The sequence below is a fragment of the Oryzias latipes genome, chromosome 12, assembly GCF_053564925.1.
Source record: "Oryzias latipes strain Hd-rR chromosome 12, Olatipes_Hd-rR_3.1".
Lineage (NCBI taxonomy): Eukaryota > Metazoa > Chordata > Actinopteri > Beloniformes > Adrianichthyidae > Oryzias > Oryzias latipes.
The window spans coordinates 24,248,543-24,273,056 of NC_136248.1; the positions used below are offsets into that span (position 1 = coordinate 24,248,543).

The window sequence follows — 24,514 nt, forward strand, 5'->3', positions numbered from 1 at the left end:
AAATTTCTGCTTTCCTCACTTAGCTGTTTTAATCAAATAAAAAAAATTCTGACCTTCTGTCTGTAAAAGCAGTAGCTGTAAGTCTAAGTTCAGTTTGTTCAAAAGCCAAAAGGACAGATTGCTGCCACCAACAAGCTTTTTAGTATCAAAATGCTCACCAGAGGTTAAAATGAAACAAGAGATAACATATTATGACAAATTTAATTAATTTAATTCATTAAAGTTGATCATGCACACATTCTAAGTCAGATTGCCTTTAAGATTTGCTAAAAGAAACTCTTTGTCTAACCTTGCATTTATATTGAAAAAATCTTAAACATTTAGGTATTTTTGCCAAAAACTACAATAAGGTGATTTTTTCTGCTTTTTATTCCGAGTAGTAGACTTTTTATATTTAATATAATTAATATATTCAATATTTTGTATTTAATTATATTTTTTCCTGTCTGTTTAATTTTTTCCAAATTAAAAATAGTTTAAAAAAAAAAAGTATTTCTGAAAATATTGCCATCCTCAGATTCTATGTAAATATGTTGACTTTAAGATTAAAAAACTATGTTTTACACAGCTAAGCTGTACTAAATCAAATCGTATCCCAATTAAAGGAAAATATGTTGTGCTTTTTTTTAATGGGACCCATCTGGCCCCACGAGCCAGGATTTTCTAGAGACGCCCCTGGAATCAGCCCCGCCCACTCGGGATTTGGCCCGTGACGCTGCTTGTACACGTAGTCCAGAAGGATGTGTTCATTGAAGATGGTGGTGTGTCAGACCAAGTGTCCTGCGTATTTGTAAGAATTGACTTTTATCTGTAAACATTTGTGAGATCAAATGACCCTATTTTGATAATATAATTGACACTTTTGACAGCTGAACTTTTCATTTGTTTTATTAAGAAGCATTAAAGTGTTCACGAGTAGTTAGCGAAGGCTAGGTAGTTAGCCATGCTAACTAACCAGTAATGCTAAGGCTAACTGACCAGGCAGTGAACCTGTTAATTAACACTCGACGAGTGGCCAGAGTCCTATCGCATATCTGTTTGTCATTTTCAGTGCAAATTTTACTCGAATTGAAGCTGATCACTTGTTTTTGGTCTGTTTCGTTTGATTTTTACATACTTAAAACATTTGTTTTGCTGGATATGTCGTTCAGGACATGTAGCGTTCCCGTTAGCTTTGTAAAGCCAAGCACTCGCACTCTTCCTCTTTGGCACTCTGATCTGTACAGGCTAACTCTACATGATCGAAGGGAGTACGCCTTGGTTATGTAACAACAAGTTTGAGAGTATTGAGAGAAAGTCGAGAGTTTTCAATTTGCATTTGTGACTTATCAAAAGTTAGAATGCCAGCAACGTTAGCGCTAGCTTACCGGGTTGCAACCGGTCTATGTCAATATAAACCACTTAAAGATCCGGGATCACGTAGCAACTCTAGTGGAAAACACAAGCTGTGCCCTTTTAGCTAGCTAGCTAAAATGTCTTATTCCTTTCCTAATCTGCATTTGAGTATATCTGATTGATTTACTCATTTGTGTTGTCAGTTGGCATATTTTATCAGAATTTCACGAATTAATGTGTAACTTTACAAAAATGCTGTCATATTTTCTGTGAATGAAAAATGTGAAAAAACAAAGCGCAGCTGTTTTAAATGTGTCAAAGTTTCTTCTTGATCTCTAAAGTCATAGAAATGTTGTTTTTAGTTTAAAATAATCACTAACTTAATGTTAATGAAACCTTTTATAGTCATGAATATATAATAGTGATAGACCATAGTTTTTTCAGTATCTTTGTACAAAAGTTTAAGTGTTAAAGACTCACTCTGATAAAAGATTGTGTATTTCAAATGTCCTTGTGGCATTTTTCTCCTGATGGAGAACATATATAAAGAAAATTAAGCATTTCTGAGTTTTTCTTTATTAAAATCGTTGTGAATCAGGAGCAGGTGAAAAAATGTTGTTGGAAAAAACTTGTAGTAGTGAGTAGTAGTAGCAGCTCCCTTCTCCGATCCATTCAAATGCGAATAGATCCATTATTTTCCGCATCCGAGCTGGCATCAGGCTCCAAACTGTACAACTGGCTATTTCCGATGTTGCTCGCCATTTTTGTTAGGCTGGGGGTGTGAAGGGTTGTAAGCTAGAAGGAGAGAGTGTAAACAAAAGGATGAAAGGAAGTAGTGTCAGGCTTACATTACACTGCACGAACAGTTTTGCCCACAACTTGGAGGCAAAATTTTAATGAACCACTGCCGCTCTGCAAAAACTATGTCCTAGAAAACAACACAGTTGTTTGGTGGGGGTTGTTTTTGTGGCTAAAAACGGCATAATCATAATTAAAAGACCACTGGAAACGCTTTTAAAAGATGATCTGAGTGGGACTATATTTGTTTTTGTTCAAACCATAAATAAATGTTTAAAAAGTATAAAATTCTAAACTCAAAAGCTCAGATTTTCTGCAATTCAGTACAAAAATTTTAATTGACACTAAATCCAAATCATGTTACTGCAGTTTAACACTGAATTCACATTATGTATCCTTTTTTAAAATAATACATACTTAAATACAATAACTATTATTGCTACAACCAGAACCAATTCAGAACTCTATGAACAATTGCCACGTTGCGCTGTTTATACAAATAAAGGTGTGGATGACTTCATCAAGGGGACACGGGTCTGCTTTGACTGCTCCTTTTCTTTCTGTACAGCTATGCCTGACTGCGCCTGAGTGTCTTCAGTGATACCTTACAGAGTGATTGGGATCCGCTCGTTTTCTAAACATGCAACCTCCTCCTCGGGCTGGACCTCCGGGAGCCTCCGGCCCTCCTCCCTCTGGGCCAAATATGTTTCGTAGGACCAGGCCTCAGAAGTCTGCAGCAGCGACTGGTACAATGCCTCCTGCTACCCAACCCATGACAAATCCTTTTGCTTTTGGTCAAGCTCCTCCCCCTATGGCTACAGGTGGTATCCCAACAATACCAACGGGCAACCTTCCTCAAATGCAAACACCACCTAGTGCCACGTATTCCCAGCATGGGTCGGGGCTGCCTCCACAGCCGCAATCGCTGGGCGGTGTTCCGTTTGCTCCATCTGTTCCTCCACCATCCACTTTGCCAGGGGTTCCCCTCTTAGACCATCACAGTGCAGTACCTCCTGGAGTTCTACCTGCTCCAAGTCAAACAGAACATACATCTTCAAATAGTGAACAGGGCTACTTTAATTCGAGAGATCAAACGTCGTCCGTGTCGACCGAGTCCCCACCAATGGCAGCAACTTCAGCACCCAGTCAGACACATTTTAACCAATCATTTCAAGGACAACTGCCTCCTTCTAATCCTGTTCACTTTCAGCCGCACCCCCCTGCATCATCTTTTCCTCAGTGGGCTCCTGAACACACAAGTCGCCCCCCATCAGTTCAAAACTATTTCCAGCCTACTAGTGATCCTCCACCACAGCTATTGAATATAGATCCACAGCCTCAAATGTACCCCCCTCACAGTCAGTCGCCTCATCACAACGTACTTACCCCTCCAACCCAGCCTGGTCTCCAGAATCAACCCCCTCTTAACCCCCCAAATCCTGTAAACTCTGCTAACTCCCAGTGGTCAGACCCAAATAGAATTCAGCAGCATAGTTCAAGTTTTTACACTCAAAATAGTTTCAGTCAGAACCCTGCTCCTCAAGAGTCATGGTTCAACCAGATACCACAGGACTATCACCAAATGGGGACGGGCCCTTACAATCCACCTCTTCTTGTGGACACTGCTGGCTCGGCACCTGGGCCGGCCTCTGGGCCTGAGCCCAGGGCTGCTAGTGCCTCAGACCCCAACTCTGAGGACTCGGGTGCTCTCTCAATGTTCTTTAAAGGCAACGATGTGGAAAATGAAGAAACACTGGCTGGCGACAGAGATAAAACAGTAAATGGTGTTGTTGGATCTTTTCAGCATCAAAGGATCCCGCAGAGCCTCGGTGGACATGCAGACGTCCCTGCACAAGAAAATTCACACCTTCCTTACTTGAGTGAGGGAAGTCATATTGTACCAGGAAATACCCAGAAGCCACCTGATACTCAGTTTGACCATGTAGAGAACTTGGAGTGTGTTCCAAACCAGGAAGTATTACCTAGTGAGAGCCATAGTAGTGCTGTTGCACCACATGAAATAGACCAGTTCGAAACGGGCCCCAACCTAGAAACGCCAGATTCTGTTCCAAGACCAATGAGATCTGCTAGCGTATCATCAAACTATAGCAATATGAGTCATGGAAGTGGAACTGGGGGACGTCGGTACCAGGGAGCCAAAGGCACCTTTATTCAGCAGGAGAGTCCACATCTCGCTGAAGATGCTAACCCTTCTGGTGCTGCTGGAGGCTACTTTGAACAAATCGATACCTCTCCGGCCGTAGAAACGGGCATGCAACCAGGCTCCCCAGAGCACATATGGCCTTCTACGCCGAGTCCTCCCAAACCAACTGGGATTTTTCAAACCAGTGCTAACAGCTCCTTTGAACCTGTGCGCTCACATGGAGTGGGCGTGCGTCCTGCTGAGGTGGATAGGGCTAAAATGGTTGTTGAAGGGAGAACTGAGTGCACATCTGGCAACTTGGAGCAACCGCCAGATAATATGGAAAATATTTTTGGCCCAGGTCACTCCCAGGCACCAGGTGCTGGAGGTGGTGTACCGCATGCGACACATCCAGTTGTACTTTCTCATTCTCGCCCTTCATCTCGTGCTTTTGGGGCCAGCCGGCCCTGCGATAGCCCTGCGACCACTCTGTGGGCTCAAAATGACCCCGCAAGCTTGGGTGTTAACATCCTCCTTGCTCCTGCTGCCCCTACAGTTTTGGCCCCTCTACGAGAGCCTAGTGCCGATGTCATCCAGCCCCCAGAGGACGGTCCACTGGACCTGCAACCCCCCCAAAGAATCCAGGCGACTTCTCAGCAACACTCAGAGAACTTAGAAAACCCACCTAAGGTGAGTGATGCTGTGACAACCGACTCTCAAGGCAACCTGGGCTATGCATCTCTTTTGGTTTCTGGCTCACTTCACCAGCCCGTTTTAATTGCCCCGCCTGTATCCAATTATAGTGTGATTCATGCAGGTTCTTCTCAATCATCCATTCAAGGTAGTCACAGAGAAACCACACCCCCGGAAAGATCCCTTTCACAAGGTTCTGGGATCCCCCAATCACCGTCAATGTCCTCAAATAAAAACCCGATTTCCCCTCTGGGATCCATGCCGCCGCCTCCTGTTCAAAGTCCTCTCAATCTGACTCGAGACAGCTCTGTGGCTTCAACATCAGAAATCCCACTTCTGCCACATTCTCACCCAGTCCATCCGCCTCTCTCAAGAGGCCAATCATCAAGTGGTGATGGTCCTTCTGCTGTCCAAGTTAATTCCAATGTTTCTTCTCTCGTGTCACTTCCTGTCTCTAATCCTAATCAGTCATTAAACTACGAACTGCTTGATTTTTCTATGCACCAATCGCACACCCAAAGCCAAACTTCTGGTCAGGCTTCTCTTCATGAGTCTCCACAGTGTAATAATGGATTTTACCTGCAGGTCACCAAAGATGCTCAGCATGGCGCAAGTGTGGAGAGGAGTTCTTCTTCTCAAACTCCAGTCTCTTCATCTGTCCCGCAGGTTCTGTCAGAACCCCCACAACCAGCTGCAAACTCCCAGCCATCCTCAAACACACCTTCTCTAACATTAGATTCTCAGGCTGCTCCACAGGGACAAATCAGTGCTCCTTCTATTCCTGTGAGTGGAGCACCACTTTCTCACGATCAAAGTTCAGCTCTGATCCCCGAGCGTCCTGCAGGGGGTGCTATTACAGCTCCACAGTCTCAAGGGCCACAAGGTCCAGAGCATCCTGCAACTTCCCATCCCCAGACAATGGAGCCACCACGCCCACCATCTACCGCTGGCAGCCATCACAGCTACGGGGCACCAGCTCCTCCTGTTCCAGGGCAAATGTACGGAGCTTATTATGGAAATTATGGAGAATACCCAGACAACAGAGCACAATATCCTCCTGGACAGTATATGCCCCCACCTGGGGATCCAAGGTTACATCAGTATTATCAGGTAAGGGCCAAACTCTCTTTTAATGGGCTGGTTTGCTAATATATGTGATAATAATTATTATTATTTTTTCCTCAGGATAATTCATACCGTGGGAGATCAGATCCTTGGTACGGCAGATACGAAGGGCAGAGCCAGAATTACCGTGATCCAAACTACCAGTACAGGGAGCCACCATCGGATCGACCCAACTCAAGAGCCAGCCAGTACTCGGACAGACCCTCATCAAGGTAAGCAGATGTTTCAGACTCTCATTATAGCCTGAACTGCACTTCATTTTACCAAGTAGTTTACGGAACTTTGTGTCTCTTTTAAAAACTTACACAAAACTTGGATTTTTCAGTTACAAAAAGACACATTTCTACTTTGTTTTGATATTGTTAAATGGGAACATGCCAATTTTTTGAAATTCGTGTTTGCTTGCAGTGTTCTGCAGATTTTTTTCAGAGAAATTCAGAGATGATTTTTCTTTTCTTTTTTTTCTTTTTACAGTGCATTGTGTTCTGGGTCTTGATTGGTTGTAGACCATATCAATCAATAAACTCTGTTCCGTGTCTCCTTCACAGAATGCACTCAGTTTGTCTCATTTACATAAATCTTCTATTGCAATCTTTGTTTTCATTTTATAATGCTGGATTTATTTCCTATGAAGGTTTGAACTTGTGTGTGAAAATGCTCATGTCTGTCTGAGAAAAGTGTACAAAGTGTGTAGTGAGGGATTCTGCAGCATTAAAATGTAACTCTTGACTGATGCTTTAAAAGACCATGGATCATAAAAGCACCGATTTTCTCTTTTAAATTCGACTGTTCAGTTGTACTAGAATAAAGGAAAGCAGCATGTCTTAACCCTTAATGACTTTTTCATATAATAGTGTCTGTCTGCTTTTTCCAAAAGGCAAGGCTACCCTGATGAGAGCAGAGCAAACCGAAGTGCCTACAGCGACTATTATGCAGACTATTCCAAGCACTATGAATATGGAGGTATGAGCTACTACAGAAACAGAAATTGAAAATATTCAACCGATCTGAACTTTTTTTTATAATGTTTGCGTAAAATCAGTTTTTGTCAATTCTTTGTCATGATTGAACATTTTCTCTTTTGCAAAGGATATTATGGACAATTGGACCCACGATACAGAGGATACTATGATCAGTCATACTGGTCTTACTATGATGACACATACAGAAACAATTACTATAATCAGCCTGTGTATCCTCAGAGGTATGCATTTTAAATCCTGGGGAGTAAAACTGAGGTTGTATGTTGTGTTTTTTCTAAATATACATTCCTTTTTGCGCAGGAAAGAGGGGTATGAAGACCAGTGGAAGTACTATCCTGGTTATGACCCCAGCTTTGATGATGACAACCGTTGTGGCGGCGAGATGTATGGGGAAGACTTTGATCGGCGCAGCATCCACAGCGAGCAGTCGGCACACAGCGTCCACAGCTCGCACAGCCACCACAGCAGGCAGAGCAGCTTTAGCTCCCGCTCACAACAGGTATTTGGACTGCACACTGGATTTTTGTTGTCTTTTCTTGGTTCATAAGTTTTAACAACAAAAGTCAAATAATTTCAATTTACTAAATGTTTTTCCATCCTCTGCAAAACTTATTTGCTTTTTTAACATGACTGTGCAGTCAGACTGGTGGAACACTTACTCCTTTCAAATAATGCTACACATGTTTTAACAAAATTGCAATTTTGAGTGTAAAACTGCTTAAAGTGGTCAAGTAGACCAGTGAAAGGTTTGTGAAAAAGTCAGCCTCTTTTGTCAGAACTTGTGTTTGGGGAAAAAAGTTTTTCTCTGTTGTTTATAATGATTATTCTGACACTGAAAGGAGCCTTTTTATTTTTCTTCCATTTTCTCCCCACTAAAGAGCCAGATTTACAGGAGTCAGCCTGACTTGACAGTCGATGTTTGTGACAACACTTCTATGGCTGTGAACTACTCATACGCGCAGTACCCCGATCAGACTGATGCCACCCAGAAATACCTCTACTCCTCAGATTACACCACAGACGGCTCCTGGATTGCCCCTAAACAACGTAAGTATATGATAAGATAAATCCTGTTTGGGATCCACCAGGGAGAGATGAAAATGTTGGATGCTTCTAGAGTGAGGGATTTATGAAATGCGACTCCGAGAGTTATGCTGCTGTTGAGCATTAGTTGACTTAAACCAACAGAGTCAAGTTCTAAATAAATTGATCATTAGAAGCACAGGAAGCATGGAAGTTCAGAAGTTTCTCTGGAACAGACTGAACTGTGTTTCCCACCACTGAGATTGAAGTTTTTGACATGAGAAAAAAAGTGAAACTTGCAAGGCAGAGGTACTTAAACATCAGGATTGGGAAGCAAAACCCTCGGTTTAAACACATCTTTTAAATGTTAAAATCCAAACAAAGGTTTGGTGAAGTACTTTCGGTCTGACTCTCATTTCTCTTGTAGCTCCCCCTCGTCCTGCAACGCCAGAAAAGTTCACCATGCCTCACCGCTGTGCCCGCTTCGGACCCGGTGGTCATTTGGTTCAGGTCTTACCCAATCTTCCCTCAGCTGGACAGCCAGCTCTGGTTGATATCTACAACCTGGAGGTACATCTGAACAGATTGTGTTTGTCTGTCCTCATAGGGACACATTAGTAACTCAGACACATTTGCTCATATGTAATGACAACATTTTAACAGGATTGTTAGTTTAATACATTACACATACAGGAGTTTCCTTTCTTTACCTCATTAAGATTATTTGCATTGCTGGTTTCCCTTTTTAGGATAATGCTTCTTAGACTCTTATTGTGAAAATAAAGGCTAAGAACTTGCAGTGTGTTCACCCTCTTGTTCAAATTAATTTTTTCCAGACCATGTTGCAGGACACTCCTGATCAGGCAGAGCTACGGGCATTCCCTGGTCCTCTCATTAAGTGAGCTATTCAACTGTTATTTAAAAATATCGTTTTTTTCATCTCTAGATCTTACATAAAACTACAAATCCAAATTAATTAGCAAAAATTAAATATGTTTTAATGTTCTCTGTAAGGCAAAGATACTGGTTCAAAAAACTGCAGAAAAAGAAACTAAAATAAACGCGCTCCTTGTTTGTGTTTTGGTCTTTGCATCAAAACTTTGACAATTGACTTTAACAATCACCAATACTTACAGCTCTTTAAAAAATGTTTAATGTAATATTTCATTTTGGCCTTTTTTTTACTGCAGAATCATACGGTTAGCATACACAAAAGATTTAGAGAAACAGTTAAGCTGATCTTTATAATTTAATAAGGCATTATTTTATAAACTGCTGTTTTGATGAGGCTTCCATAATTGTTTTTAAAAGCTTGTAAACTCAAAGCTTGATGCAGAAATTTCTGCTATTTGTCACAAACCCTTTAAAAAAAGTGCTTTCATTTCTGGTTTTTGCTATGATTTTTTGAATGTAAACTCTTTGGGTACTTTGTTTAACTTGCAGGTGTTCACTGAATTTTAAAAATTGGCAAATATTAGCAGGCGCTGGAGTTTCCTTACAGTAGCAACTTAATTTAAACAGTTAATCTAATCTGTTTGATCTTAAAGTGTAGTGTGATATTTTTAAAAAGGATCTAATGTGTCCGTTATCTTCAACCTCTTGCTGTGTGTCATTAGAGGGGAGACCCATAAAGTGGACGTGATCAAATTCTCCCAAAGCAAAGGACTGGAGTGTTCCCGTGACAACAACCTCCTGGACAGGGATTCTGCTCGCCTGCTTTGGGACTTTATTGTGCTTCTTTGCAGACAGAATGGAGTGAGACTATGCAGATGTAGCCTCAAATAACTAAGATGCAGAGTATATTAAAAAAAAGATTTTGCCGAAATATCACTGTTTTCTTTTGTTTCTTCAGACCGTCGTCGGTACCGACATCGCTGATCTATTGTTGAAGGAGCATCGCTCTGTCTGGCTGCCCGGCAAAAGTCCCAATGAGGCAAATTTGATCGATTTTAATAACGAACCCCTGGCACACGCTGAGGAGGATCAAGGAACTGGACCGCTGTCTCTTCTGTCCGACACCTTTATGACTGTCCCAGAGAATGTTGGCAAGGAAACGGAGCGCTTCCGAGAATTGCTCCTGTTTGGCCGCAAAAAAGTAACAAAGACCTCTTTGCACTTTATTCAAAGAGTTTCTAAGCTTTGAGAGCTGAACGTTTATTTTTTTCTGGGGAGTAGGAGGCTCTGGAAGCTGCCATGAAAGCTGGTCTCTGGGGTCACGCGTTACTGCTGGCCAGTAAGATGGATAGCCGAACTCATGCACGTGTCATGACAAAGTACAAATTTGTTCCTCTCAAAGGTTTTTCTTCAATTTATCCCTATATTTTAATAACTTTTTGTTTTGGTTTATTAGGTTTGCAAATAGTTTACCAATGAATGATCCTCTTCAGACGATTTACCAGTTGATGTCAGGAAGAATGCCTGCATCAGCCACCGTGAGTTTTCCTTCTGTCCTTCATTTCTGATCTTTCTTTTGCAGCCATCCTCTTTCACTGGCCACGTTTAAAGCATATTGAGTTCCGTGTCTTTGTTGCTGCTTTAGCTGAGCTGTATTTCAAATTTTTCTGTAGTGCTGTGGAGAGGAGAAATGGGGCGACTGGCGTCCTCACTTGGCCATGGTGTTGTCAAACCTTTCACAGACTCTGGACTTGGATACTCGCACAATCACCACCATGGGTGACACTCTTGGTAAGGTGGAAATGAAAGGAACACCATTTCATAGTGTTTAATTGAGTATTTGAATGTTTTTTTTTTTTGTTTGTTTTATTTGTTCTGGGCAGCTTCTAAAGGTCTCACTGATGCTGCACACTTCTGTTACCTGATGGCACAAGTTGGTCTGGGAGTTTTCACCAAGAAGAGCACCAAGTTGGTTCTGATTGGCTCCAACCACAGGTTATACTCAAATCTGAAATAGCTTTAGCTACAGTGAAAATCTAAAATATCTGTAGCAACGTTTACATTTTTTCTTTTGTTCCCTCAGTTTGTCCTTTCAACAGTTTGCCACAAATGAAGCAATCCAGAGGACCGAAGCCTACGAGTATGCTCAGTCTTTGGGCTCTCAGCCCTGCTCACTGCCCAATTTCCAGGTTTGTTTTTAACTTTGTACACCATTAGAGGTTCTTGACTGTTTGGAAATTTTAAACAGGTCTGTACAGGTCCATCAAATACATGTTTGTTACATTTCCAAGCCCATTGGACTTTACGGCTGTAGATTTCTACAAAATGTTCTTCTTTCCTCATTTTTTAATCAGGTGTTCAAGCTGATCTATGCATGCCGTTTGGCTGAAGCAGGCCTGTGTGCCCAGGCCTTTCATTACTGTGAAGTTATATCCAAGACTGTCCTCATGCAGCCTTCCTATTACTCTCCTGTGTTCATCAGCCAGATAATCCAGGTTTTTATTTGATCTTCTTTGCCAGTTTGGATCATTAAAAAAACCCAGAATGTTTTCCTCTGAACCATGTTTTTGTTTTTTGTTTTACTTAAAGATGTCGGAAAAGCTACGATTCTATGATCCACAACTGAAGGAAAAGCCGGAGCTGGAATGGTTTCTTGAGCCAGATTGGTTGATTGAGCTCAGGCAGTTGATTGGACAGATATGGGTAAGAAGTTTTTATTTTTAATTAACTTAAGTGCTTAGTTATTTATTAAAAAAAAGGAACTTTAGCTTAATTCAACTTGGGTTTTTTCAGATTTTAACACTGAAAGTGCTTAGTATGCCTAAATAAATGTGTAAATAAGGGTTTTATCTTTAAATTTGGCTAAAATGTTTTTTAGTTTGTTACAAGGGTTTGGTATCACAACCACTCCCTAAAAGTTCACATAGCTTGAATTATAATGAAGTCGAATTTTTATGAATTTGTCATTTTAACCCAAAAATAGTTTTTATTAATCCAACCAATTTTTAAAGTTGTTGTATAAGACTTCATTCATTTGGAACATGGAAAGTACAGCCATAAGTTGTTGATTTTTTTCCTCAGACTGGTGCAATTACCTACAGTGTGGACAGAAGAACTCCTCCACAGTTTGATTGCCGCAGTGAAACGTCCGACTTGGAACAGTTTACTCCGTCTGAACCATACAGCATGCCACTGGAGGTTGACGGTCCAGCCCCCGACAACCCACTGACCTCCTTATTGCCCAGACCTCCCTCACAAGAAGTCCGCCTGATGCCTCCAGGTGTGTGGATTTGTCAAAATCTGCTTTCACTTAAAGTATTGATGTCCATCCATTCAACCATCCTCCACTATTTATCTGGAGCCTGTACAGACGCCCAGACTTCCCTCTGAACAGAAATCTCCTACAGTTCTGCTGGGGGGGGACTTAAGGGGCTCTCAGACCAGCTCAGAGACACGAGACACAGTCCTTCTAATGCCTCCTGGGTTTTCCTGTGCGTCTCCTCATTGTGAGAGATGCACAAAATGGCAGACACCCCAGACAAACCAGACTGCTGATCTTGTTCTAGAGACCCAACAGCTCTTAGAAGGGGCCCCGGCCCATGTCGCATGACTGTTGAGACACCTGCCCTTAATCACGTTACTGCGCTTCCGGTGGTCCTTCCTGCAGTTGGTGGGCCTACTTTAAAGTGATCTCTTGTTGTTTCTTTGGGTTGAACCAGTCAGAATTCCAAGTACTGAGCTGTATTCTTTCTTGCACTCTCTTTCAGCTCCTAGCTCCATTATCCGAGACGACATGGGTCCTCCTCAGGTCTATCCCCCCGCCGATCCACCCCAGTTCTACCCAGTACCCCCTATTGGACAACCAGGGCAACTACCTGCCCCTGGTTACCCTCAACAGGATCCCGGCATTACCCCTCCCTCCTTCCAGCCGCAGCATATGCAGACAGCAGGAGGCCATCAGCAATCTGGAGCTCCGACACAAGTGTCCACACACATGCCTCCTCCACCAGGGCCACATTCACCTGTGCAAATGAACCCCCCACTTTTCCCTGCACAGCACATGCCACCTATGGAGCAACCACAGCCTCCATTGGACTCCCAGCACATGATGCCATCGCCCCCTCCCAGAAACTCTCTCACGCCTCAGTCGGACTTTTATGATTATATGGCTCACAAGGTCAGTTACTGAATTATTCTTCTGGTTGATCAAACAACATGGAAATCTTACCCGCCTGTTGTTTTTACATTCCAGACTGCTGGCAGAACACGGACTATTTCAGAGTCCTCTTCACATCTGGTAAGTTTGTGTGTTCTGTAAACTAAAACAACAGCACACGAGTCAGGTCACACAAGAAAGACGTTAGGACTAGCTGTTTTTCTTTTCTTTTCTTTTTTTACTCCTTTCTTTTCATGTGTTTCCTTAAAGACACATTCCAATGGAAATCGTGTTTTTGGTGTTTGTAGCATGTTCTTGTTTCTTTTTTCTTATCATGAAGGGCATATATAAAGACAATTCAGCTAAAAATGGTATTTCGGGATTTTTCTTTATCGAGATTGTTGTGAATCAGGAGCAGATAAAAAAAAATGCAGGTTCATCATATTTGTGAAAATAAACACTGGGCGGACCACAACCTCCCTGCTTCGCACCATGTAAGCAGAGGATTGCATTTCTTTTATTTCCACGACACACATTTTTTCTCATTTTCTAATTTGAATCCGCATTGATGGAGACTGGTCTTAACAACAAAATCAAGTATTTTGGGATATATTTGACAGCCAATTCTCTGGAGAAGTTAAATAAATCTGTTTTTCTACTTAGTTTATTTTTTTGCCATAAGAAAAGACAGTTACACAATTATGAGCTTCAAAATGACATATTTACAACGCATTTAAGAGGCTGGACTGTCTGGATGCATAATGACAAATTAAAGTAAACAACTCAGTTCTATTCATTTTCTGTTCTGCAGCAGTCGGGGAACAGCTCTCGCAGAGCGTCTATATCATCAAACTTCTCTGGAAGAGAACGGGCAAACTCTGTGAAGCAGGTCTCCCCGCCTCCGCCACCTATTCCGGAACAGCCCCGAAAAGAGGCGACAAACACCAAGAAAGATTCCCCAAACAAGGTCTGAGCTCCACACATGCTTCAGTCTCTTCTTGCCATTTCACTCGTGTTTCACGTAAATGTGTTTCCTCTTCCCGTGCAAACAGAAACTTAGCTGGCTGAAATGGCTGATGCCGAGGAGGAATGAGGCTCACTTGCCGGATGACAAAAACCCGTCTGTGAGTAGCGTTACTTGCCTGTTTCTCTCTTTTTTTTTTTTAACCCTTTTCTTTTCTCCGTTTTTCGTGACTTAAACTTGAATGACACAGTCGGGGGCTTTGTTTGACAGATTGTGTGGGATGAAAAGAAGCAGAGATGGGTTGACCTGAATGAGCCTGAAGAGGAGGTCAGGAATCGACTTCAGTTTAAGACAAACGTTGAAACCTTTTTTTAGATCCTTTCTGATGTTCTGTATCTAACCCGTTTAGACTAAACCACCTCCCCCACCTCCCTCTGGGTTCCCTGCCATCCCTCAGATGCCTGGGCCTGGAGGACCTGCCGCTCCACCTGGCGGTGTCAACATGTTCTCGATTAAAGCAGGTGAAAAGAATAGTATTTGCTGTGGATTATGCCTGCACCAACAGTATGTTTGAACTTGCGTTGTTCTTGGTGTCTAACCACTCAAATATGATCCGTTTTCCTAGGATCTAAGGGCAGATATGTGGATGTTCTGAACCCAAGTAGAACGGCTAAAGCAAGTGCAGTGGCCCCTGCTCCAGCAGACCTCTTTGCTCCTTTGGCTCCGATGCCAATGCCCAATAACCTATTTGTGCCTAGTTCAGGTGTGTGTCATAGATTAAAGTGAGTTAAATCATCATATAGATGTGTTGTTTCCATAAAGAGTCTAATGTTGATTTATTTCCTGTAGCTCCAGACGACCAACAACCTCTTGAGGGCAGTGAAGGTGGAAACCATGAGCAGAATTCCCCGAATAGCTCTGCTGCACAGGTATCTAAAAGTCAATCCAGCTTTTCTTTGTTTGGTTGCTTTTAAGACTACACTCAGTGTTCCCTCGCTTATTGCCGAAGTTCTAAAAATAACCCGCAATAGTAAAATCCGCAAAGTAGGATTACTGATGTTTTAAGTCTGTAATACCCCTCATTACACACTTTATACACTTTTCTCAGAACATTTTTAACATTTTTCTCTGTTTAAACTCTCAAAGTTCAAACCTTCGTAGGATCTTTAATGTTACAGGAATAAAAACAAAGATCTGATCGAGATCAAAGATTTAAGAAGATTTGGCAAAACGAACGCATTCTGTACAGGAGACATAGCATGGAAGAGATTTATTGACCGGGTCAACAGCCAATAAGAAAGCAAAAGAAAAACCACAACGCACAGTTTTTCAGTGTAAATTACACTGAAAAAAAATCCATGAGACCTCTTAAGGTTATCCGAGGTACTAGTGGATTAAAAATCGGTCAAATTTAGACCCATGTTTATCAAATTAAAATAAGTTTTTACAAAAAATACTTTTTTTTAAATATTTAATAGTTTTGATGGAAGAAACAAATAAACTGGCTCTTCCAGAAGCATTTGTCAGGTGTTTTTTTTTTTTGTAGACGTTTTATTGCGTGTTTTGGTCTTTTCCTGGCGACATGTTTGTTGTCAGATTCTTCCTAACCGTTCACGGTGGAGGTCTTAGTTGACTCCTGCTCCAGCATTATTTCTTCCTCAAGGTCGTCAGGACTCTCTGATTTCCTCTGTTCGAACACATCTCACTCAATCCAGCCAGTATCAGGTGACTCCAGGGCTGACTGTGGTTTTGGAGCAGAGAAAGTGGTCAATCAAACCCAGATCTGCAGTGTTTGATTGACAGCTGCAGCGAGGAGTTTTTACTCTTCGAAGAGAAAAAAATGGAATGTTTTATTCTGATCTCACATTACAGCACGTTTTCTTCTGAAAAAGAAGTTGTTCAGTTTCAGCTTACTTCATACAAAACCTTACATGTCATGTAAAACCAGTAGAATGTTGAAATCATCTTATGGAACATTCTTTAGCTCTTTGTAAATGGAAGAGCGTTCATGTTAGATCATGTTTTTCTGCTTATTTGGAGTTAAAACTCTTCAAACATGTTTTTTTTTTTGTTGTTGCTCGTTTATTCTGGTGTTTTTGTTGGTTGTAGTCAGACCCAACAACAACTTAGCTTAAAAGCAGTAAGAAGGCGTTTCGTCCAAACTGACTACTTTTTATTTAAAATGATCCAATAAGTCAGTTATTGTTTCTAATTTGTTTTGATTTGACGATTTAGTGAAGATCTCATTTTTTTTTTACTATGTACTTGTAAAAGTGTAGCATTTTTTTTTTTAAAGTGACATTTTTAATGCATAACTCACTTTATAGCCCATTTTGATTTAAATGTATCATCTTTTATAGTCAGTTTATTTAAAAAAAACATGTTTAGAGCTTCTACTCATTAAAAAAATCTTTGCCGTTATTAAAATGTTTAGATGTTCAACCCGACGATGATGCCGCCGGCCCCTGAAGGTCCTCCTGCTCTTGATAGTTCCCAGTCTGGAGAGGTAAGACCCAACAGTAGCTGATAAAATGAGGCCTCTTTAATTTTTTCTTTTTAGCAATTAAACAGACATAAGTACATGTATTTTGCTTTCATGCTGACTTGCATTATTGAATTTAAAAGCCTAAGGAATGTACTGTTGTTTCCGTTCAGTGTAGCTGTGTTAAAATTCTCATCCTGACTGATTTATAATACTGATTTTTCCTAAGCTAATGAGTTCATTTCCATCCTAAACTGTTGAATTGAAACTAATCAGGTGCATGGAGTTCATTCATCTGGGTTTCTGCTTTGTCTCTCTGTCTGTCTGTTCCTCTCTGCCTCCTTTAAGCTCTCACGTTCTAGCTCAATGAGTTCTTTATCACGCGAAGTGAGTCAGCATTTAAACCAGGTACCTCCAGTCAGGCCTCGGATGCACCTCCTCATCACCCTGCAGTAGCTCACCTCATTGTTAACGTCACCGTTCACCCCCTAAGCTTTGCTTCTCCTAACCTGCTTGTCTGCCTGCTGAATCTAATATTGCCTCCAGCGTTACTAACGGAACGAAAGCGGCGGGAACAGGCAAACGCAAATGCTCACTGGACTTGAAACAAGTAGAGCAGCAGTGACTCGCTCGTCTGTGTGGAGATGTCATTTTCAACCCACACAGTCGGAGAATCAATAGCTATGAGCAGCTTTACCTGAATGTTTTACGTTTCCAGAGAAGCGGTTTGTGTTAGAGGAGGGATTCCAAGTGGATGCTTTGGTACAAATACAGACAGAAGCCTTAGAAGAACAAAAAAGTACTTATTGAGTCAATAAACTAAATTTGAAAAATATATAAAAAATATGTATGAATATATTTTTGGATTGTATCAAATAAATTATGACCATTCCAAAAGGCTGTTATTTTCAGTATTTCTGATTATTACAGCAAATGTAAAACGTGTCAGTGATACCTTAATGACAAAGTCTGTCTTGCAGGTCAAATTGACAAAAGTCTGAAACGTTCTTGTAATCTGCTGCTCAGATCAGGGATCTTACCTGAAAAAATATATATTTTTAGGAGCTTGTTGCTCTCACTGTTGTTACACTTGTTTGGACTAAGAGCACAGACTGAAAAATGCACAAAAACCCCATCAGCACAACTGTTGTGGTGCTTTCATGCTGGTAATCATTGCACTGATTTCCATGAAACTGTTGTCACGGACACTGAGCCCTGGGAACTGCTGTTTATTGTAATAAATGGTTAGCTAAAGAAGTTGAGTGCAGCTTGCAGGAAAACTTAGTCTTTTTCCAGCAAACAATCACAGAAATGAAGTAATGAGGTGTTGCAGGCTCACCACGGCGTAAACAAACGCCTGCAGGACTCGACTAAAACCTGGAGACAAAGCTCAGTGGGATAGGTGGCTTTTTTAATTGGCTACTTGGGTTCTTTTTTGTCACAAATATGAAACTAGACACATTTAATTCATTTCAATACCTATTATGAAATGGGTAATTTTCCCTGTGGTTGCACATAAAATCCTTCACTCAAACCAAGTCAAACTTTATTGTTCACATGACTTTGGCTTTGCATGGCTGGCCTGTAACAGTGGTGTGTGTATTGTTGTGGATTGTTGCTTTTTCCCTGGTTTTAGTTCAGTGTCGTCAAACCCCACCGTTCTGGTCTTCTGTTTAAGTCTTTTACCAGCTGCATTTATAATAACTTCACTTACTCTGTTTGTCTTTTGGCAGAGTCCGCCTGCCCAGGGACCTGCGCCCACGGGAGGCATCACCTTCTACAACCCTGCACAGTTTGCACCGGTAGAATTCCAGAATTTGGATCTGTTTTCCCTCTAACTCTAGTTTCTAAAAATTTACTGTCCTTTTTTTTTTCCAGACAAGTGCACCATCGGGAGGTGGAGTGCGCTCTGGTCGTTTGGGCGGTCCCCGCCAGTACCCGACTTTGAAGTAAACCTCCAGAGAAGCTGTTGAATGAACGGACAGCACCAGATCCTCCGGGGGTTTATTAAGCCCTGCACATGGACACACTGCCCCTCTGTCTTAAGGCTTCTTGTTTCTGCCTTCACTTAAGAAGAGCGTAATCGCGTTACGTCAGTCTCAACAGCTTAACCACTTGTTCTTCTGAAGCCCAGTAGGTGTCACTGCTGCGTTAATTGCAACAGGTACTGTTTTTTGTTTTTTTTCCTTGAAGGGCTTATTTTTCTGCATCCAAGCAGTAAATTGAGTTGATTTATGAATTTTATCATGCATACAGGTGTAACCATGGATGCATTTACATAAACTGTATGTTGTTGTAGATATATAATTTAGTGTACAGTAAATACTTTTGCTTTTGAAAGCTGCCCAGATTCCTCTCAAATATAACAGAATTGTCACATCCTGTACCCTGTTTTCGAATTTTTCTTTTTCTATTTTTTATTGCCAACTGTTGGTCGGCATAGAGAATGAAAAGAAATCGGCTGCTTTTTCGTTTCCCATATTACAGGCTTGTTTGTGCAGCTTTTCTGTGTTCCTCTATAGACAGAAGACAAACTTTTTGGAGAAAAAAGTACGGCAAAGACTTGAAGTTTGATTTTCATCGTTTAGTAATAAGATCAGGCAAAGTGGCTCTAGGAGGAGGTCTGCAGTGTTTCCATGCTGCTTCATTGGGATATTTATTTAAAAATCCTCCCCCTCATTAGTCCTTCACTCTAAAATTACTATTTTTTTTGCCCATAATTCATTGTAAAACAGAAAATGAATCTATCCAGATATTTGTATATCAGATTGACTGTATTTATGACCTGTAGGCCTAAAGATGTGTGGATGAGTGTGTGTGCGTGAATAGCAAATAATTTTTCCTGATAGGCTTTGACATAAACCATTTATGATTAAAGAATCATATTCTGATCATTTGTATCAGCTGCTTCTGCAAATAAATCTTTATCTTAATTGTGAATTTTGAGCTAATTTGACTGAAAATTGTTGTTTTTTTTAGTTCAGAGCTGTGATTTGGCTGAATGATTCAGTCATAAATATACTTTTTTCTCTGTGAAAGCAATTTATCCTCTGCATTACAATTCATGTAATTATTAACAAACGGCTGATAGAATAAAAATAAAATGAATTTACTGCACTCTGCAGCACTTTGGCAAGATCTGCTAAAATATTCCACTCAATTTAAGCTATTTTAGAATAATTGGACTCATATGAAGGTCAGGTTTTCTGAAAAATCCATGGAAGATTTTTAAGATTGATCATCCATATTCAGAGAATACAGTGGGGCAAAAAAGGATTGTCAGCCATCAATTGTGCAGGTTCTCCCAGTTAAAAGGACTAGAGGTCTGTAATTTTCATCATAGATTGTGAGACTGTGAGAGACTAAATGAGGACGAAAATATCCAGAAAATCACATTGTCTGACTTTTAAAGAATTTATTTGTAAATAAAGGGGGAAAATGCGTATTTTGTCAATAACAAAAGTTCAACTCAATATTTTGTTAAATAACTCTTTGCTGGCAATGAGACAACTGAAATGTTTTCTGTAAGTCTTCACAAGGTGTTTTTTTTTTCTTTTTACAAACTGCTGTTATTTTGGCCCTGTCCTCCATGCAGATCTCTAGAGCAGTGTTTTTCAACCAGTGTGCCGCGGCACACTAGTGTGCCGTGGGAGATGGCCAAGTGTGCCGTGGGAAATTGCCCTCATTAATCATTAACTGATCTAAAAACATTTCCCATCTCCAGGATTTTAGCTCTCTGTTCATCCAAACAGGCCCTGATAAAACACTGAGGAGTTAGGAATATAAAAGATCGTAAAATACCTTTTCTTTGCGTTTATTTTATTTTATTAAAGACATTTTGATAAGAATGACGTACCGCGATTCAGCTGCACCTTCGGCTGTATTTTGGAAAAGTCCCGTGTTGGGGGGGTTAATCACATGTCATCGGTCTGACCAATCAGAAGTGGTTAAAGTCTTCACTTCCTTGTCCCGATTTAGCTCGTAAAGTCGCTCAGTTCTAACAGAAATACCAGCTAAAGCTCGTCTTTAGCGGTGTAGCTTTCCACAGAATCCGGTATCAGACCGTGGAACAAGTTAACAAAACAGCGAAGCTCCGAAAACCGATCTTCGGCCGTTTTATGCACTACATTTCCCATGATGCATTGGGTTGTGAGAGTGACAGCGCAAAAGGAGATCTGTTGTTAAACGTCTTGAAACTAACGAAAAAACGGGAAAAAAACAGCTGCAGTTTCCAGCTTTTTCTGTAACAATTATCTCAAAAATGCATGTGAGATTGTGCAGGGGCTGTAGATCAATACAGACTATGAGTTTCTCCTTTTTTTTTAATTTTTGGATGCTGGTGTGCCGCGGGATTATTTTTAAGGTTAAAGTGTGCCGTGGCTCAGAAAAGGTTGAAAAACACTGCTCTAGAGCAGTGATGTTTTGGGGTTGGCACTGGATAACGCTTTCAACTCCCTCCAAAGATTTTCTATGTTTTTGACATCTGAAGACTGGCTGGGCTACTCCAGGACCTTGAAATGCTTCTTACAAAGCCACTTCTTTGTTACCCGAGCAGTGTGTTTGGGATGGTTTTCATGCTGAAAGACCCAACCATGTTTAATCCTCAACGCCCTTGCTGATGGAAGGAGGTTTTAACCCAAAATCTGATGATACATGGCCCCATTCATTCATTCCTTTACACAGATCAGTCGTCCTGGTCCCTTTGCTGTTAAACAGCCAACCCAGCATTCTTTCTCCTCCAAACACGATGAGTAGAGTTCTTACTATAAAGTTCTATTTTGGGTTCATCTGATCATAGGACATTCTCCCAACCCTCTTCTGGATCATCCAAATGCTCTCTAGCAAACTTTGGATGGGGTAGGTAGACCCGCACATGTACTGGCTTTAGCAAGGGGACACTTCTGGCACTGCAGGATTTGCGTACCTGAAGGCGAAGTGTTTTACCGATGGTAGCCTTTGTTACTTTGGTCCCAGCTCGATGCAGGTCATCCATTCATTTTTTCTCATTTTGTTTCTCATAGTTGAGGTATAACTATGATGAAAATTACAGGCTTCTCATCTTTTTAGGTGGGAGAACTCGCACAATTGATGGTTGACTAAATACTTTTTTTTTCAGGTTATCAAAATGTTTGTGTACAGTAAATACTGTCTGGCTTGCTAAAACCATTTAAAAAACTTTTGGATTCCTTAAAAACCAAATAGAAAAGCATCTGTTGGACCAGCAACCACATATATGCAGGTTTCTTTTCACTAGAACATAAAAAAAAATCCTACAAAAAAAGTATCTCCCTCCAAAAAGCAAATAAACTAGACCAATAAAATACAGACTTAAAAGTCACATTTTAATGAGGAATGGGTCATTTTTTAATGACTTGGGAATATACAATTATAATTCTTTCTCTTGCTAATGTAAAGAAGAATTTGTGCAAAACATCCATTAGTTCTGGTCACATGGAATGACCACAGTAGCTAAAAACCAAGAGCATAACTTCTTATTGCAAATATAGTTGTAGAATTATACATATAGTACAAAAAATAAGCACGTTTGGCAGCATTTAAAACACTTCCACGAGATCCACACAAGTTTAGCTTCTCCACTGCAGCGGCTCTAATGGACCATGATTGTTTTTCACGTTTATGCATCACAGAAATCAGAAGGTTCTTTAGTCGATTCAGTCAAACATCTAAACTTTTTAGAACTGATGTAGCTTTTGTCAGTGTTTGGGGATGTTCTTCTGCAGAGGGCGAGAATGTTCAGCTTTCTGTTTCCAGGGCAGATTGTGCTTTCTTGACAGCAACTTCCAGCATTGAGTGGTCAGCGAGCAGCTGCTGCAGAGCAAGGGGGTTCATCTCCAGGAGCATTCCTGCAAAGTCGGTGTCTTTCAGTTTCATGTGAATCTCTGCTTTAATCAGAAAGTAAACACTGAGTCACCTGTAATATCATTAGCATGAAGTGGATCCAACTCCTCCACGAGAGAGAAGAGCTTCTCCCCCAGTCTGTCTTTGTCCTCGGCATCAGACGGGCTGCCGTTTTCTGTCTCCTCTGTCTTCTGCCTGAAAGAAGACATCCCTCCATGTTAGTATTCTCTAATGCGAATCTGTCAGGGGGAAATATGCAGCATACATACTCTTTTAGTATCTTCAGGGCCAGAGTCACCTGCTCCTCCAGCAGACTGGAGTCTGAAAGAAGCTGCAAGACTGCATCTTTGTCCTGCTCGAGAAGCATTCCTACACACAGGAAATGTTCTTTACAAAAACTGTAGGCTCTTTTAGATCACAAGTTATTTAACCTGCTTTTGAAAAGACTTAAAAGATCTCAAAACTTGCCGAGAAGATAAGATTTGTGTGACAATGAGTGTTAGGTTTGAGGGGAAAAAAGAAAGCATTAAGCAACATTTCAAAACCAAGTGTGAAAAACTCACTCACCTGTGATTTTTTGGGAGTGTCCAGTGTTGTACACGTCCACCAGTTCAAACAGCCGCTCCCCCAGAGAGTCTGAAGACGCAGACGCATCATCTTCATGCTTGCAAGTTACCCCACTACACAGAGTCACAGGATCATGGGAACGTTACATCCCAGCACCAAAATAAACCCCAGAATTGTCACTAAGGTGTTTCTTCAAAAATAGCTGTGAGAAATCAGTGATGTGAGAAATCCAAAGCTAGAGTTTTTATTTTTTAAGACCTCAGTATGAGACTGCATGACAACCAGAGGCAGGTAACGCATCCAAAAATTGTCCTCTGAGTAAATAAATTTAAAAAAAGACATGACTAAACTAGAAGCTAGTAATTAAAGTAAAAATGGAAATGTGTAAAATATTTGTAACTATTCGAGAGAGGGTAATGTTTTCTAAATTAGTAAAACTTAAGTATTTTAAGCAATTGGGTAAATAAAAGGATCACCTATTTGTTTATTAATTTTTTATTTTTTGGCAAAGATGTTTTCAAAAATGCATCGGCCAATGCCAATTATAATATTTCAACTGTTTTGCCCTTTATTTTACACAGCTTTATAACACAGATGGCCCCTGCTATTAATAATCCTTTTATGCAGTAACCTTTTCTGTACTCATGTGGCAGTAATACTATTTAAATTAAATATGGAACAAGTTAACAAAAGCAAGGAGGACAAAATAAGCCAATGAATGCTGAATTTAATACTGGTTTTCCATTTTAAATCTAGATGTGGTGCTATTAGACTACTTTAAAGAGTAAAAATGTACTTGAGTTACATAAGTAAATGTAACTCATTGCTATAATCCACCTCTACTGACACAAAATGTCTGTTTAGAAACCACTGATACTAACTTCTGCTCATACCTGGGCTCTTGAACCAGCTGCAGCGCTCTGCGGGCTTTCTCCACGGCTGCAGTCAGTAAGGCCTCATCCTGCAGCATATTGGTCAGCACAGACGCTGGCAGCTCTAACAGCATCCCTGAAAAACATACTACCTGTTCGGATAGCTGCATGAGAGAACGGCTGGAACATTTTTTTTGCAGGCAGGTAACCTCACCTGTAAGTTTTCCCGCCTCCTCGTTGTGCTTGGGGTGAATCAGGGTGTACAGCTGTTCACCAAGTGTCTCCAGATCATCATCTTCATCCATGTCACAATAAGAGCTTTAATGTTTAACTCTAAAAATATACAAATACAACTACAGATAACTTTTACGTTTAAAGCCTTTTATTCACTCTCCCAAATCACGGTAGCATTTAAATCGTAAAAAATCATTTCATTATGTGTTTGGGTTTTGTTGCTAATACATCTATTTTGTCTTAAAAACGATTTTAGATTTAAATAAGGTTGACGTCTTGATTGAGGTAAAATTATAACGTCCATAAACACAATTTCAATACAACAATCTCCATCATGTCTGTAAACACAAGGCGCAGGGTGATGACGTCTCTGAGTGTAGCATGAG

The 24,514-nt window shown here is 40.7% G+C and overlaps 2 protein-coding genes across 13 annotated transcripts; one reads left to right on the plus strand and one right to left on the minus strand.

Annotated features, from left to right (window-relative positions):
• The first annotated feature begins 675 nt into the window (after positions 1 to 675).
• Positions 676 to 19,547, plus strand: sec16a (SEC16 homolog A, endoplasmic reticulum export factor). 11 transcript variants are annotated; one of them, XM_078955502.1, is made up of 33 exons: positions 676 to 790; positions 2,702 to 2,879; positions 4,833 to 4,966; positions 5,555 to 6,079; positions 6,155 to 6,306; positions 6,972 to 7,057; positions 7,184 to 7,298; positions 7,378 to 7,576; positions 7,956 to 8,124; positions 8,528 to 8,670; positions 8,937 to 8,998; positions 9,717 to 9,855; positions 9,953 to 10,195; positions 10,276 to 10,373; positions 10,451 to 10,532; positions 10,668 to 10,785; positions 10,878 to 10,989; positions 11,078 to 11,183; positions 11,349 to 11,489; positions 11,584 to 11,697; positions 12,076 to 12,274; positions 12,762 to 13,171; positions 13,247 to 13,291; positions 13,962 to 14,117; positions 14,203 to 14,274; positions 14,385 to 14,441; positions 14,524 to 14,635; positions 14,740 to 14,877; positions 14,964 to 15,043; positions 16,549 to 16,620; positions 16,945 to 17,004; positions 18,330 to 18,398; positions 18,475 to 19,547. In XM_078955502.1, exons 2-33 carry the CDS (start codon positions 2,774 to 2,776, stop codon positions 18,547 to 18,549), a joined length of 4,389 nt encoding a protein of 1,462 aa, XP_078811628.1. In that variant the 5' UTR covers positions 676 to 790; positions 2,702 to 2,773; the 3' UTR covers positions 18,550 to 19,547. The 11 variants fall into 11 exon arrangements, with proteins under 11 accessions (XP_078811628.1, XP_020563232.1, XP_020563233.1 ...); XM_020707573.3 differs by having other exon boundaries at positions 2,702 to 4,966; XM_020707574.3 differs by having other exon boundaries at positions 4,833 to 6,079.
• A 2,370-nt stretch (positions 19,548 to 21,917) lies between these two features.
• Positions 21,918 to 24,500, minus strand: LOC101171347 (uncharacterized). 2 transcript variants are annotated; one of them, XM_004074571.5, is made up of 6 exons: positions 24,109 to 24,500; positions 23,916 to 24,030; positions 23,023 to 23,135; positions 22,725 to 22,824; positions 22,529 to 22,650; positions 21,918 to 22,460 (listed from the first exon to the last, which is right to left on the minus strand). In XM_004074571.5, exons 1-6 carry the CDS (start codon positions 24,197 to 24,199, stop codon positions 22,351 to 22,353), a joined length of 651 nt encoding a protein of 216 aa, XP_004074619.1. In that variant the 5' UTR covers positions 24,200 to 24,500; the 3' UTR covers positions 21,918 to 22,350. The 2 variants fall into 2 exon arrangements, with proteins under 2 accessions (XP_004074619.1, XP_011479874.1); XM_011481572.3 differs by having other exon boundaries at positions 23,916 to 24,046; positions 24,109 to 24,246.
• Positions 24,501 to 24,514: the final 14 nt, after the last annotated feature.